This window comes from Aptenodytes forsteri, unplaced genomic scaffold, assembly GCF_000699145.1.
Source record: "Aptenodytes forsteri isolate BGI_AS27 unplaced genomic scaffold, ASM69914v1 Scaffold287, whole genome shotgun sequence".
Taxonomy (NCBI): domain Eukaryota; kingdom Metazoa; phylum Chordata; class Aves; order Sphenisciformes; family Spheniscidae; genus Aptenodytes; species Aptenodytes forsteri.
In genome coordinates, this window is record NW_008794854.1 from 2,781,851 (window position 1) to 2,798,989 (window position 17,139).

The following is a 17,139-nucleotide window of genomic DNA, read 5'->3' on the forward strand; positions in this document are numbered from 1 at the left end:
GAGTTTTTCTTTGCACAGTAGTGGCAATCTCTCCCTCAAGATATAGGGCTAACATTTAGCCTAAAACATTAAGTGCATTTCATACGTCTAGTGATCCAAGCCCATGCCATTTTTATTGGGTAAATATTTAAGAAATTACAGTTTCACTATCACACTAACTCAGACCATTTACACATGGACAGCCCTATCATGGCAAACTCAATGTTTTACAGTGTGACAAGAACAGTTACCTGGAGAAAGAAGTCATATCTGTTGATAAAACGATAGCATACAAATAATCGGTTTTGAAAGTTTCCTTTTGGGCAAGCTGCTAAGACATTTTTGACCGTTGATTCATTTGGCTCTGTGCCTGTTGAGTCAGGATACTGTATGGACACCAAGGACACAGACTAAGAAAGCATCTGATCTGGATTTCAGATGGCTTCAGTAAATTCAGAAAGATGAGGAGAAAATTTTCCAAGTTGATTGTTTCACTAGTTTCTCACAAGATGGAAAACTTTTGTTCTGTTTCGTTTTGAACAGCATCCCCTCTTGTGGTGCAGTATCTACTACAACCCACGAGATCTTTCTTTTGAGAGCGGCGAAGTATTTCAACTGTAATTTTAGCGCTCCCCTAGCAGGCACTTAGCAACAAAAGACTATAGCCAAAATCATTATATGGTCTCATTAGGAGGCCATATAACAGCTAGCGAGTGCCTATACTAAAAGACTTGGGCCAAGGAACGAATCCTGGGAGAGAGGTTCCTGTAAAAAGGTACCTAACAGATACCAGTGAAAACTGGCACGTCACTGAAGCAGGTAGATTGGGGGGAAGAGGGTGGTGCGCTTTTGGTGTTGCGCTTGCCATAGTTACGAACAGACTAGATACATACGATCAGACCTTTTTTTTTGCAGCTTTGCCCAAAATGCACTTCAGACTGAGAGTGCTTAAAAAACGAACAGCACTAGGTATTGTGGCAGCCAAAGAGCTACTTGTATCCATAATGCTCATATACTTTACGTCCAAAATACACAGCTGAGATAACACAGCCTGGTCTATATAATGTAGACCTAGGTCACCATCTAGCACCAGGCAACTTTATCTTAAGCACTGTTACCATGGAGGACCCGGGTAGCATGTGAGTGCTATTAAATATCTTTTCTCAGTAGAAATGCATAGCTTAGCCAGCTGTGGTATTCGTTCAGCAGAAGATATAGTGAATAGAAACCACAGGAGTAGGGAAAAATAATACATTCTACTTTTGGATGTGAAGGCTAGCGAAGGTCTCCGACTTCTTCAGCCCTGTGCTTCAGGGTGTCTTCCTCCTGCCTGGGGATGGGACTGCTTACCTGGCCTGCTTGCAGCATAAGCGCCAGGAAATTTATATAGCTGTGTTACAAGGTGCAATGGTTGGCTGGTGCCAGGGGGAGAGGTTTACTCTGATTTGATCGCTCTGTTTTATTTTATATTATTCCACATTTTATTTTATATTTGTTTGAAGGAATCTAATTATTTCTTTGGCTTAGTTACAGTTCTTTATATTGTCCATGGTAGGGACATGTTCACATATACATTTTTGGTGCCTTTGATATGCTTGGTTTTTCAAAAAAAAAAATGGAACCTTATATGAAGGCGATAGCTTATATATAAGGAAGAAGTAAAAAGGGGCAGAAAAATAATTCCTCTGTGGGCCAGCTCCTTCTCTCCCCAAAAAACCCACATGCACAACGACAGAATGAAAGTTGGGAACAGAGAAGAAGAAAATGATTCAAGTAATGACAGAAGATTAAAAAAAGAAAAAAAAACCCAATAAGACATCTATATCTAAACCTCAGAAAGAGATTTTATTTTTTCATATTGTTTCCTATTTCCATTTGACTTCCTTGGCAGGTAGCCCAGCGCTCCATCAGTTAGAGGGAAGGAAGTTACACTATCACATTGTTGTAGGGATTGAATTTTATTGCTTTGCTATTACAATTAGGCAAGTATTAACTCAGTTAATGAGGCATAACTTTTTTTTTTTAAAAGTATATACAACTGGGGATTGTGGATTAGTCCTCCACTAAAGCCCCAAACAAAAAATTTATGAGAGCGAAGGAAAGAGATTAAAAATAGTAAAATAATAAAAGGTGAGGCAACTTTAAAGGGGCATACTAAAAGCAGGGAATCATTACTGTTGATTAGCTGACAACCAGCCTGAGGGGAAGCTGCATGTTTTAGCAGCGACCAAACCCACTAGCAAGCATCCAGCTAGCTGCGCAAAAAACCACCCAGATACCGAACAAAAGGTGGGGAGAACACCCAGCATCCCAACTTTACCAGTCTGGGGGGGGGATACCTATTCATTGTCCAAAAGATGAGCTTGAAAGGCACAACCCCTCTCAGTAACCTGTATTTTTGGTGGATTTTGGGTGTTGTGTTTCTTTTAATATTTGCTTTTGGTTGTGTTTTAAGCATAATCTGTTTTTATTAAAATAATACTGTTCCGTGGCTAAAATTATTATTCTACCACTCTAAATCCTAAGTGGGAGGAAATGTCTACACCGAACACGATTTATGGGGAAAAAAAATCACAGGCAAACCTAAACGTCTGGTGGGACTCCACACAGTTAAACTTGTATGGCAGGAGATCAGAAATGGAAAGCACGGCAAGGCAAGCAACTAACAGTGCAACTTTTGAAATATTGCTTCCGCTCTCAAATATTGCTTCAGCCATCTCCCATCCTAACTTTTGGGTTCTCTGTTAGGTTGGGCTATAAGCCACAGTGGATGGGGACCCCCTCTCACCAGCAGAGGGAGGAGGGGGTCAGGACGATGCTTGGTGGGCACGGCAGGGGACGGCGTGTACCAAGGAAAGTCTGCAGGAGGCAGGGGGGCTTTGACACACAAAACTTTTGTGCTTTGAGCCTAATTTTGGGGCCTGGTAAACTGCATGAGGGAAGATGGGAGCTCTGAGAGTAATGAAAGTGAAAAGAGTGAACCACCCTGTGAAAATAAATCACTTCAAGCTGTAAACTATACCCAAGGACTCATTTCTGCTGGGGGCGGGGAATGACAGGAAAATTAGCCTCGGAGATGCTTATTTGAATCCCTGGTCAGACTGTGGCGCGAAGCTACTAGATCTCCATTTTCTTTTTCATTCAAACAAATTGCTTTTAGCATATATATGTTTTTTCTGGCTTCATTTCAGCTCATTGCCTTAAAGTTAAATGTTATACTCTGTGCTCATGTGAACAGAGCGAGACTAAATGCTTGTTTTTTGTCCTTGCAGGCCTTGTGCCAGGAGGAGAAATCCAGCCCCGTGGGGAGGGCTGGGGTGGGCCCTGCACAGCGTTTTGGGGTGAGGGCTGCAGCTCTCCCAAGGCGGATGTTGCTTTGGCTGAGGCGTTGAAGATAAAGTGCCCTCACAGCATGCACGGCGCCTCAGCAACGCAGAGGCAGTATACTTTGCCAATTGAGAAGCAGCCTCAATGTATAGCTACAGCACAGTTTCTTCTGGGAAGGATATGTAATATTTATTAGAGTAGCAACCCACGGGCACCTTACACACACAGGACGATGATATCTATGGGTGCCTGAGACCTCATGTCTGACGCTTTACGTCCACACGTTCTTTACTGTTGCTGAAACTGAAATTTCTGCTGCGTATCACGGCTTAGCGATGAATCAGTTCAGATACAAGCTTAACATCTGCTTCCCTAAATCCCCAAATATTAAGAATATAAAGCTCTGGTTATTTCACACTGACTTGCAAACACACTTTTGGAAGGGTTGGAAACTAAACTCACTATTAATTACAAATCCATGGTGGGTAAACTCAAGTGGCTCACTTTACAGAAAAGGTCTAAAAATTGAGCTTACTAATAATATCAGCATAAACTGGATGAAAGAGGAGTGGAGATAAAGGATATTTCCCCCCTTATGTAGATAGCAGCAGAGTGAATTAAAAGATCTCTAACGATCCCAGACAGTGAATCTCAACTACCTTCGTAGGATGCTTGACCTTACCATCCAACTTCAAAGTCATACAGTAGTGATGAACCTCAGTTGTTCAATCTAATTAAAAACAAATAATGAAATTTGCTAACCAAACAGATGTTACTACATGCTTTTTTAATGGCGACTCTTAGTAGTTGCTTGCTTGCAAACATTCAAGACATAAGCTGAAAACCTGGGCACGCAGCAAACACATTCGCCTGTATGTATTTTATTTTTAATTTACAATTAGGAATCCTAGAACTCAGAACAAGTGATCGATGCATTCAAGTTTGCAGAGTCTGTGAGATTTACTATAGCAACTTAAGGGACTAGTCCCAGGGTAGCCACTGGCTGTTCTCTTGGAGAAGTCATGGAGTCCAGGCAACTGGAGAACAGCAAAGATCACCCTGACCTTTAAAAAGGGGAGAGAAGCAGAGCCAGGAAATTACGGACTAGGTATGCTAACCTCAAATACCCAGAAAGATACATATATATATCACACACTTCTAAGCAGCTGGAGGATTACAAGGTCTTAAGAAACCAACTAAGATTTGTCAAGAATAAACAAATCATGTCAAATTCATCTAATTTATTTCTGTGACAGGATAATCTAAAAAGTAGAAGATGTGATTTATATTGTCTTTAGTAAGACTTCTGGTGCTGTCCCACATGATTTTCTTATGAGCTAACTGGGGAAATATGGGCTATTATGAAATCATTGTCATGTGAAAGCAGAGTGAGCTGAAAAATCTTGCGTACTGAGTACTCTTCATTTATCAGAGTCTCTCTGGCCACCTGAAAAGCGTAACAAAGAAGCCACGAGAAGGCTGTCCTTCGTGCTGTTCACCATTTGCGTTAGTAAGCTGGGTGATGAGCATGTGCATGTTTATACGTGTGAATGAATCAAGGCTGAGAGAAATAGTTCTAGGAGAAATATTTTTAAATTAGGAAAGTAAAATTCATTAAGAACTACACAAAGAATTGGACTCAGGACTGAAAAAGGAACTGAGTCACACATGTAAATGGGGAACTACTGCCCAGGCAGTGATAGTTTGGAAAGGATCTGAGGAGTTACAGTGGCTCAGAAAATGAAGGGAAGTCAATAATATGGATATTTGTCGGAATTAACACAGGAGTGGCATACGTGAGACTGCAGAAGTCATTGTCTGATTCCACTCAGCACCGCTTAGGCTTTTACTGGTATAGGTATCTAGCTCTGGGTGTCACCCTTAAGGAGGAATGCAAAGTGGAAAAATGTCATTTGGACATTACTAAAAAAAAGAGGCATATCCGAATTTGTGGAACAGATTATCAGCAGTTTATCCCTCCAGATTTGAGCTGAGACATGGTGGTGGGCTGCAAGGCATTTGCTTGTTCTGCTGCTCTTCATGTAAATGCATCCTACTGCCGTTCCAGAACCGGCTGCGAGTATTAATACCGTTTTACAACGAATGCAACAGTTATAAAAGCATTAATAATCCACTGTGCCCTTTGAGATAAAAAGCAAATACAACGTACCAGTAAGGCTAAAGGGATAGACGCAAGTCAGCGTAACACAATTGCTGAAGTGAAACCTATTTGCAACGTAAATAGTTTGCATACTGCATAGATTAGACCAAAAGAGCTGCTTCCCTGCCGTTCAAGTATAGCATTGAAACCCACTCATTAGAAGTGAAAGCGACACCATAGGTACCCACTGCAGCACAGCGTGAGGCATACTGGTGTTAGGAAGAAAAACTGGATTTCAGTCCAGCTGTTGTCATTTAAAGTTAAGTCCAATTCTAGGTAGTTCTTTTGGGTGATTCCCCTTTCTATTGAAGATACCAAGACAAAATGCCAAAAAAAAAAAGTATGCCACATCCACGTCCATAAAGTTTATCAACTTACAGAGTCCAGGACAGGTATATCATTCATTGTTTTGCACCAGTAAGCACAGTAATATACAAAAGCATGCAAAATCACTTATGGTACAGAAAGATCCTGTAACTTCACTCCTCAAGTTACTGGTGAACATTCAAACCATTCCTGTCTTTCTATGAAGATAATTCCTGAGATGCAAAGTTGAATTGTATGTTGGCCTTTTCAAAGACACTGTACTTCAGTGAAGTCTACAGAAACAACTTGGCAGGGACATGACAAAACAGGAGCAAAATATTATCTAATACAGATACTCAGAGGCAAGAAATGATCGTGGGGTTAAATTACAGTAAGCGGTGGGCTTTTTTATTTTGTTGAAAAGTACATCTTTTACTGGATTCAACATAGTAATAAGATGAAAAGAGGTCCACTGGCAAGGGAGGAAAAAAAGCAAAAGTTTGGAAATACTTGACACAACTAAAATAAATGACAGCTTTTTGAATATCCCGTAGGCAGGCTGTAGTAGACGATGTTTTCCCATATCCATGGAGAAAGTAAAGTCTTTGACTGATACAAGTCAGTTTAGCACAAATGCTGGTCTATCTAGTTAAAACCTGCACTCCTTGTTCCTTTTAATAGATAGTATAGGTAATATCAAGCTTTCACTCTGAACCCATGCTTTAACACTCAGAATTTATCCATATTTAATTACAATTTTATCACACTTTTCTAATCAAATACATTTACTTTGTCCTCCAAGCAATCACCTCAGTATTCCAGTATGTAAAAAATACTTTCATTATGTTTATTATAAAAATATAAATGTTTCCACTACAAATCATTTTACATTAGTAAGAGGCCATCTACAATTGCACAATATATAATCTAAATGAGTAAGTAATGCTTTGAAATACAAGTTAACGTAAATACATATTGCCGATCAAATCACATCTATACATTGCTTATTGGATGCTAAGTAACAGCACAAAACTAGATATGTTAACAGAAATAAATAAAATGGAAACTATATTTAAAGATACAAAACCAATAGTACGGCATGTCATTTTATGGGTAGTTGCATTTTGCTTGATGTCGATAACCGATGCAAGTCCTGTACAGGAAGATGGCCACGCGAATTCTAGTATCTCTACTCCACAATGAAGAATTGTACACTGCTATGTATACATATGTACACGGGGACAGGGAGTATAGGATGCTTGCAACAGAGGCCACTTACAGTACAAATCAACTTTTGACAGGGAGAGAAAACTAAACGTATTTTAAAACTCTCTACTCCTAATAGCAAAGAAAAGCAAAATTGAGTTTCTTTTTTCCCAAGCATCAATGAAATTGAGATTGAAACGCTGAGCATGCTTAAACAGCGGGCAAGGAATGTGACAAGATACTGAGAGAAAATTGAGGGTGGTTGGCGCAAAGTTTTCAGTCATCATCTGAAACTCTAAGAACTGGTTCTGTGTTTTCAGAAGCATTTCACAAACGTCTTCCCCTGACCCCAGCCCCCTCTCCCCCACTCTCCAGTGGCAGAATGAAGCTGAAGAGAAACGTCACGAGGAATGTGTTATAAAAAGCTGTACTCACACAGACAATGTAAGCAAATGGATTTTGGTGACTTAAATTCACTAACAATGTCTGATTTAGAGCAATCTCAAACTGAAGAAAAGAAAGATTCTGAATGAACTAAGCAATGGAAAATACAGCTTTTCTATTCAGCATGCTGCATTTCGCGATAGATTGTGGCAGAGGAGAAGTGTTCTTTACATCTTAAGTGCTTTATTTTCATTTTCTTCCATTTTTCATTTTTTATTTCAACTTACTTCAAACCCCATTCATTTTTCTTTCAGAAAATATTGCTAATTATTATCCTGTGAGTGTGTTTCAAACCCAGTCCTTTACAGCATACTCACTGCCAGCACTCATTAAAAAGTCTCTAATTCTGCTTCTGTTTAGCAATGTGTGATAAACGTTGTGTGTCTACATTTTATAAATCCTGGACCCATGAAGAACAATTTAAAAGCTGATTCAGCCACACAAATCCTAGGAACCGATTCTTCCTTTACTTTTGTGCCCTATGCTACAAGGAGCTTCAAAAACCAAACCAATACAACAAAGAAAGCACAACTAGTTACCTGCTTTTGCACGCACAGCGGAACGCGGCGTGCCATATAGTCGTCTGCCTCTCACACAGTCTTGGACTTTCAGGGACTCACTGTTACTCATCAGAATCAGGTTTAGATTCCAGCATGGCAAGTTGGGAATCAGAGTGGTTTCCACTAGTGCCCAAAGCCTGACGTCTGCATGCCTGGCATCACATCTAGAGCATTACGAAGCTCGTCTGTACGTAGCAGAAGTGCCTCACACTGCGATTTAGACCACTAATTTTCAGAGTGAAGGGTCGTGTCTGCTCAGAACCGGGACCGACGTGCTCTGGAGCAGCAGCTTAAGAGTCCGCTATTGGGAAGATGCTGAAGATGCGGGAGGACTCTCGAATCCCACCTTCCAGGCTCCTTTTTCCACTGGGAAATGTGAATGCTCTCCTAAAGATCGGCTCCTTTCTGCTTTCTTTCAAGTAACAGGTGCCTAAGGAACCTGTGCCATAAAGCAAGGCTCCTGCAGGATGGCAGCGCCTGGACAGATGTCTTCTAGCTCAGATTTAGGTAAAATTACACACCAAAATCCCACTTCACAAGCTTAAGTCATCCTTTTAAACTATCCACTTATCCTTGGCTGCAAGTCACCACCTCAGCGTAACTACCAGCGGCTGCCCACATGGGAGTACACCTCCCAGCTCCCAGCGTCAGGAGCAGAGCCTGCCAGATGGAAGCGAGAAATGGACCACTCCCCAGGGAACTCAAAAAGCATCCTCAGTTAATGCAGGACGCAACCCTGACTCCTTCTAATATTTGCTAGGCAAACTTGCCACCTGAACACCACCCGAGAACAGGGGTCCTTATTTTGACAGGGAAGGAGGCCTTTGAGAAGTAAATGAGATGTATGTACCTGACCGGGCCAGATACTGATCTAGAGATCGATATGCACACAACTCTGCCAGAACTCAAGCCAGGGTTAAAATACCACTCACAGCAAATGGAAGGAATCTCAAGAAGTCCAGATGCTTTGTCTAGCGTCAGAGCTGGAAAAAAGACCATCTTTCTTTCCTTCTGTATTTCATATATGATGTTATGAGTATAAAATAATCTAGTAATTAACCCTCAGACAATTTCTCAGGTTGAACCAGTGAAGTTTTCATAACATTTGGCACTTGGCAATAATACAGCCAGGTTAAGGTATTTAAGCATAAATATAAACAATAATGAAAAAAAAAAAGGAAATAAATAAGTCTTTTAAAAATTAAGACTTGTTTCTATTTAAATGAACACAATTAGGGAAGCTAACATAATGGCAAAAATCTTTTGTCAACTAACTCAAAGTCACTACAAACTTTATTTCTGTGTTCCTTTCTGAAGTTGAAATAGCATGTTACAATGACATTATAGTAAATATGGCCAGACAAGTAGTGAGGTATAGTCCTCTATTTTCCTTGCTTTTAAAGAAATAAAATACCTGTTACAGATCTCTTCTGTATAAAAATACTGCAAGTCTTTCTTTGCTCTTGATTGCTGTATAGAAAATACACAGCTTTTACGTCCATGGTTTTTTTGTGTTATTCAGTCACTTAATATTCAAATGGCTCTAGATTTTAGTATCACTGTTTTTTACTTGGAAGGATTTTTTACATATTTTTTTCTTTTGAAATCTACTATCTGCATTAACAGTCAGTCAAGAGCACCCACCCTATAGGATTAACAGATAGAAAACAAGTTCACTCCTATTTTTAAGGCATTTATACTCAATATTTGAGTGTCTTAGTGGGTTTGAAATTTCAACCATTATGTTTCCAAAGCTGTTGCAAAGAACTCCTTTAAATTCTGCCGTTTATCAGCCATCACTTTTGCCCTGTGATGCAACTTTTCTCTTTTTTTCTCTCCTGAGCAACATCATTTTGGTACCTTACACAGGAACAGGGCTGTTCTTTGTATGAGTTTCTAGAGCTTTGATACTGCTAACAATCTTCTTTTGAGGCCCCACAACTGTAACGCCGACTTTCTTCATGTCACTGGAAAAAAGAGAAGATGCACCGGGTGAGTGAGCATACTGTCTCTGTGTTTCCTAGGGCTGATGTGAGCAAACAGAAATCAACTCGCTCGTCTTGTATCGCTGCATCGGAGGAGCCTCCAGGTATGGCAATACTGCTGAAACACAAACCCTGGTATGAAAAATACTGAGAGCCATTGTATGAAAACAGCAGGAGGCCGCAAAAAAGAGTAAAAACTCATTTAGCCTTGTTGTGTTTGCTTGCCTGGAAGACACGACAATGAAACAGCATTCTCCAGTGATACACGCACTGGGACTTAGGGGCAAGGGGTTCACTTCTGGGCCAGCTGCGATCTTGAGCCTCTCTACCGCCTCCATCCCCCTATCAGCCTGATCGCTTTCCCTGAGCGGTGCTGACATCTCGCTGTTATGTGCTGAGCCCTCCAAATGGTCGTCTTAACTCTGGTATCAGCAATGAGATTAATGGCTACATGGCCAAGCTTCCAGCTTCTACCCTGTTTGTCACCTCTCGTTTCTCCAGACCGTCTTGTCTCTTTGATCCTTGTGCGACACAAATGTGGTTTAACACTTGCGAAGGGCTAACACAGGCTCACAGGAAATTGGGCATTCCTGCAGAGGATTTCTGCACTGTCCCCAAAGGGTAATTGTTACAAAAAGCCATTAGCAGCCTTTTTATAGTTGCAATAATGCACTAATTAACGTCATTGATGTGTTTAATTGTCGATACTGCAGCTGCTGCTTACTTCTTCATAACTTGTTGTGTATCCAGCTAGCCCAACAGGGAGTCAAGATTTCCTTTGACAGCAAGTTCATAACTGTACTTGATGCCTTTTCAGGTGCAGAGAGAACATTACCCTACTCTTCCTTATCACAAGAACAAAGACAGATTGCCTTTAAATGTAATAAACTTGCAACTTGTAAACTTACAAGTTTAGCATGTTTAAATGTCAAAACTAGAGGCAGCAGGGAGTTCATCCCCTGAATAATTATTACCATGTAGGAGGAAAGCAGCTACATAGTGCTTGCTCTGTCTCACCTGGTTTGATGGAATACGGGATGGGCAATAAAGGAAAAGATTGGCACACGTGTGCCAGCTGTGGGGAAACCCCTATATAAAAGGCAGAATATAAAGAATCAACACAGAAACTCCTAAACTGTGAGCGAAATAAAGTGATGCTGGTGTACCAGATGATGCACGGTGCTACTGTATCAGAAGGAATTGGGAATTTCTTTGGCAACAGTGAGAAAAAGCTGTGGGACCGTGGCCTTCACACAATCACCAGAGCAGCTAGGTTTCCTGCATGTGTATTGCAACTACAACAATAATTTACATTTGTCTTTTTAAATGTAAGACTATGTTAGCTAAAAACTGGAAACTCCGTATAAAAACGCTACTCTTATGCTTATGTTTAAACTTGTACCTCCAGCAACAACCAATGATGAAGAGCTGTAGTCAATTCAAACTTACTCTGTAGAAATCTTGGCTATTGTATCACAGGAACTGTACTCCACACCCGTGAAAATTTCTTTGCACTGTCCTGTCCGAAAACCATTGAGCCAATCACCTGTCGTGCGGAAGGCTGAAATGTCAATGTTACTTTGGTCCAGGAGAAGATTTGATGGCCTGAAATAAAAAAGAATGTGATGAAAGTTAGGGAGGCAGGTATACGTATGGATTTATTGTGTGTCTAAACTTAGCACTGGCATCGGCAGGAGCTTCCAGGCTAGACGTGGCTTTTCTGTTCGTCTGTGGAAGTTATCTGCTGCTGAGGCCACCACATGTACTCATGCTGGCAGCTCTGACAAACGCTGCGTAATCATCTTGCTTAAGAGCGCCAGCTTCTCATGCCCACATTTAAATCACTGAAGCGTCACCAATTCATGAAGTGTATTGTTACCTTACAATTTAATGTGTGAAGCGTTAGCAAAGACGAGCCTAATTTAGATTGTATTTATGCGAGCCACCTAGTCCCAAACAACACACAAACGATGCACACTCTAGACTCCAAGTTGAGCGCGTTGGTAGAATTTACACGTATTAAATGTTCAGAGTATTGCAGCCCACTGACAAATCCTAAATGCTGCTACTAAGTTGGAAGCACAAATAATGAGACACTAGTGGCTTTAAAAAAAAAAATTGTATCAAGTCTAAAAATCAAATGTTAAGTCAATTTGTGAGACAAATGCAACCGCACGAGACTTGCATTCTGCAGTGCACAGAGGCAGAAATGAGGAAATTTGTTATTAAATACACTTAGCCAAATGTAAAATGCAATTGCCATGTCCAGTTTAAAATTGATGCTCACTCTAAGACTGAAACTTCCATAAGGATATCACACAAAGAATTTAGAAGTGAGAACTGAATCATCTCCTGCCTTTGAAATTAACTTGGTGCTCATGAAGGATGCTGAACTGACATGATTTGCATCCAAGTTCTCTACTTAGAAAACAACGAAGAAACCACTAAGAAACAAACAAAACCAACACAATGAATCAAACAAAACATATGTCCACGCTTCTTTGCCCATTTAAATCTTTTTCCATCTGCATAAGTCTACCTATAAACTATTGAGAAAAAAATATCCTTCTCAAAATAACGATTAAATGTATAATTTTTTATCAAGAAGGAATATATTGCAGCTGACCCCGCACTTTGCATATTGCAAACGGCAAAAATGGCTGCTCCCATATTGATACAGAAATTCAGTTGTCTGGTACAAATACTCTTGTTTTCATGGTCTTGTGAGCATACTGTAACTTCTTATTTGAGCACATCAAGACTAAAAATAAATGCCAGCCCTTCCCCATGAAGTCACTAGAGTCAGGCTCTACCACACCTCATTTTAGCCATCTAAAAATACCACAAATAGGTCGAGCTAGTTTTCTGAACTGTTGCTGCAGTCCACGGAGACACACACGCATTTCCAGGCAGGGGGTTTGTCCTCTCTGAAACAGGTCTTCCAGGCAAACAGCTTGGAGAAGACACCCAGCTCTCAGAGAGGTGAGCCTGTTCTCAGCTGTTCCTCCTCACCGACTTGCTATTTGTTCTAAGAGGTGTGAGAAGCCCCTGAATAGCAATACGATCAGTAATTTCTTTCTATTGACAAGACATCTTACTAATTCTAGTTACCTTTCTCTCTCAGTGCTAATTAGCACCATAATGACTTCCTCGACTAGTCAGATGTTATTAGAGACATCAACTCTATTTCTGCATTTTTCCCTCCGCTGACAAACATATGTCCATACTGGACAGCTTTTTAGCTCCCATTCAGAAACATACATGCTCCATTTTAAGTAAAGTACCTTATGGGTATCAATCTCAGGCTTAAAGCTAAGCATGTGCTTAAGCTGTGCTACTACGATGGTGCTACTCATGAGCACAGGAGACTGAACCGGAGGATGTTCAAAGCAGTTAGCACTGCAACTTTACAGTCTATTTTTCTGCCCCATAATTCTTTTTCCCCGTGGCTCTAGTGAAACATCACCTGCACAGGAGTCTGACTACTACAGCTGAATCCATCTGAAGTGACTTTTGTCACTGGAAAGAAGTGAAAATGAGAGGTGGTTAGACTAACACTAATTTAAAGGCAGTGACTACGCAGGGTAACGGGTAGGTGACAGTTACTGGTACTGGAGAACTGATCTGGATTGTAAAACACCCTCTTCACCCCAAACCCAAGCCGTCTCTGAGCACTGGAAAAAACATAAAGGGAGACATTGTAAAGGCACCAAAGAGAACAAAGTGTCTAAATACCAGTGAATAAGCAGCCTAGAAAATCCAAACAAAACTTCTCAATCCCACCACAAGTCTATTAAGTTTCATCAAGATCAGCAGCACTGCAATAGCATACCCTTGCAGTACATCTGACTTACACTGGAATCAGGAGATACCACATCAGTTATACCGAGACTTTTACCTTTTACCTTTGAAGAAAAGAACAACATAGCTTTGCTAAACAATAACTCTTGGTATTTCCTACACGTTAAACAGCGCCTTTTACTTCTGATGTTTTGCCGATTGTTATCAATCAGCTGATTTCTTTCAGGCTCAGGAAGTTATTTTAATATCTTCTTCCCTTCTAGGATTGCAGGCCATAATTAAAGAGCTCATTAGATGCTTGAAATATCTTAACTTCAAAACTACAAATGAACATAACATTGCTGTAGATTCACCATAAATTTTCATGAGGTCTCAGAGCAGCGATGCTCCTGATCAGGCACCTTTCACCTGACTACCTTCCCTTCGGAGCCCAGCCAGGACAAGGAGCTGTTGCAAATGATCGTGATCACTGGCATCAACTATGGACCTCACATCCTGGGAACAGCTGTAGACAGAAAGGAAAATGACAGAAGACACCAGAAACCTGCTCTGCCCCAAAAACAGTAAAGAAGGGAAAGCACAGCATGGCTGCACCGACACAAAGACGGAGCTGAGGACAGAAGGTACAGCACGCTTCAGGTTACTGTTCTCATGCTAAAACCAGATCTAAGGCACCTACGTGATATACAGCTTTAAACGCCCTCCAGTTAAAGGCTCAGGTTAGATAACCAGGCCCAAAACATTTTTATTCAGTAGCTGTACAGCCTGCATCTCCCTGACTACTGTTTGTCCCACGAAGAGCCAATGCTTTTTATTTATAGTTTTCTGGGTATAGCATCTGGAATCCCAAGACATTTATTAAGAGTATTTATGAAGTGTTCTTAGTGATAAAGCATGGAGATTTTTTTTTTTCCAGCCTAATGTGTCTTTTCAACTTAAATCTAATAAAACAAGGCCTGACTCAAGAATCACTAATGAAAAAAAAAGAAGTATAAACTAGTTGAAATAGAACAGGTCTCTAGGATTAGGAATTAGAGTGGCCCAAAAGAGCTTTTATGTTTATTACTTGGGTCAAAGTATCATCAGGACAAAAAATATGACCTAATTTTAATGCAAGTGACCTCAGAATAACCAGCACTGTAAAGTATCATTTTTCTCCTTGTAGGATTCCAAACAAAAATTAGTTACTTTCCTCCTCAGAGAGGACATCTGGACAGTTTATCAATGAACAGGAATTTGTCTCACTGTGAAGAGTCTGTGATGTCTCCTCGCATGCACCAAGGGAAAGCTGGGCTTTCAGAGCATCTGCACACATCGGCAGTTTTTCTCCCCCTGACCCAGCCCCTAGACAGAAGGTCTGAACATGAAATTTATGGTCTGGGTGATGTGCACCATGAGCTCACACTTTACTAGACAAATTAGATGGTTGCAATCCGTGCAGCTGTAAACGACGTCCTGCAGGGTTCCACCTGATCTTTTACAGCTTTTCATAAATCAGTACCTACTAGCTTCAGAAGAGAGTCATTAAAAAGAAATCATGGAAATTACATGTTTGCTCAGGGGAAGTGAAAGAGAACATTTCCCTCTGTCTTTTCTTTTCTTCTCTCCCCTCTTTTTTTTTTTGAAGTCTCTTTGTTTTGTTGCTTTGACCAACTATGATATACCCCATCGTGTTATCTTTCAACAGTCATGGAAAGACTTTCTATCCTGTTCATCCTGACTGTGTGTCTATCTACGGAGTTCTACTTACTGACATGTGGTACCCTGAAAAAAATCAGCAAGACTCAGGTTAGAGAGACAAATTTAACAGCGAGATGCCAGTTACAAAATGCTCTGTTGCTGAAAGCTTTCTCTGGATGTGCCCATTACGTTAACAGTTGGAATTAAACTTCGAGTCATCTGCAGTAGCAGGGAGAACTATAGTTTGTTATCATTAGCACAGCTTTTTGTCACAACACAGGGAAAGTTTTGCTGCACCATATAGTAATGACAAAGACCACAGAAAACATCATTAGAACCCTTCCCAATATGGCATGGAAATCTTGTCTCTGGTTGGCTGCTGCCTGGAGAGAAAGGGATACATTAACTTGTAAAATCCAGGAGCTGAGACAAATAAAAGGAAAATGTCCTGCCACTTCTGCATGAAGGGTGGTATTCTGCAAATACACAGAGAAGTTGGGCACACACGATCCCGGACTTCATATTGCAGTAGCCTCTCTATGCCTTCCTCCAAACAACACAACCAACCTTCAGTTTTTAAATCTGGACTTCCCCTTCCACAGTCAGTTTCTTTTAAGGGGGAAAGCATTTAAAAAACATAAAGTAAATTCCTGTGGCAAATTTTAGGTAATTATAAGCTGATTTTGTAAAGTGAAATTGCTCCCTAGGAGGGAGCCAGGCCTGGTTTGAACACAAATCCTATGTGCTTTACGATTATGGGAAGCTGAAGCACAGAATTCAGATCTAACAAGAAGGATATCTCCTATTTCAAGAGAAAAATAAACCAAAAAACAACAGCTAGCATAGAAAACAAATTTTAGTTTTACCTTCTACAGCAAACAGAATTGTAAGTATACATGTGTATCAACAGAAGACTAGTAAATAAGTGACATACCAAGGAGAAGTAGAGTCATTGTGTTTACTTGATTATGCCTGGGCCTTAAAGATAAGAATCTTTGGCATTCCACCTCTTCATGCCCATTTTTAAGGTACCCTTAGCAAAATTTGTAACTTAGTCCCTAAAATACAATTCACCTCTTAGGGTGGCACATTTGCTTTTTCCAAGGGGCTTCATATCACGCTTGCACACTCAGAATAAGCAGGTTGTGACTACTCTCTGAAGTCAAAAGAGAGCTGGAGAAATGAAGAGGGGTAATACAAATAACCAACAGGGAAAAGAATGCAGGCGAGTCTGATGGCCTGCTGCAAAATTATACCACTCTCTAAATGTCATCCTGGACTTCTTATTTTCTAGCTCCATGTTGTCTGTTGGCAAAAAACTTACCACATCTTCCTTTACGATAATGAGCAAATAAAATTTCAACTGCCCCATAGGTCAGTCCTCCAGTCTTCCCTACTCCTTTAGCTGCCCTTCAGAACATGCTTTTCAAGGGGCTTATACCTTTTCAGCATCCTGGTGGGGTAATAAATCATATGCCTGGGTGTATCAATGCTCCTCAATTTACTTTCTCCCCCCCCCCCCCCAAAACCCAGCTGCCCTTCAGAACATGCTTTTCAAGGGGCTTATACCTTTTCAGCATCCTGGTGGGGGGTAATAAATTATGCCTGGGTGTATCAATGCTCCTCAATTTACTTTCTCCCCCCCCCCCCCCCCCCCCCCCCCCAAACCCAACACAACACACCACACCGC

At 40.7% G+C, this 17,139-nt stretch overlaps 1 protein-coding gene across 1 annotated transcript in view; it reads right to left on the reverse strand.

Annotated features, from left to right (window-relative positions):
* Positions 1 to 9,585: 9,585 nt before the first annotated feature.
* The window catches only part of EPHA3 (EPH receptor A3), a 220,310-nt gene continuing 212,756 nt past the window's right edge, over positions 9,586 to 17,139 (reverse strand). Inside the window, exons 15-16 of the mRNA XM_009274576.1 lie at positions 11,418 to 11,573; positions 9,586 to 9,950 (exon numbers count right to left, since the gene is read on the reverse strand). Of these exons, the coding sequence (XP_009272851.1) occupies positions 9,845 to 9,950; positions 11,418 to 11,573 (262 nt within the window). The 3' untranslated portion in view covers positions 9,586 to 9,844. The remainder of the gene's footprint in view (positions 9,951 to 11,417; positions 11,574 to 17,139) is intronic.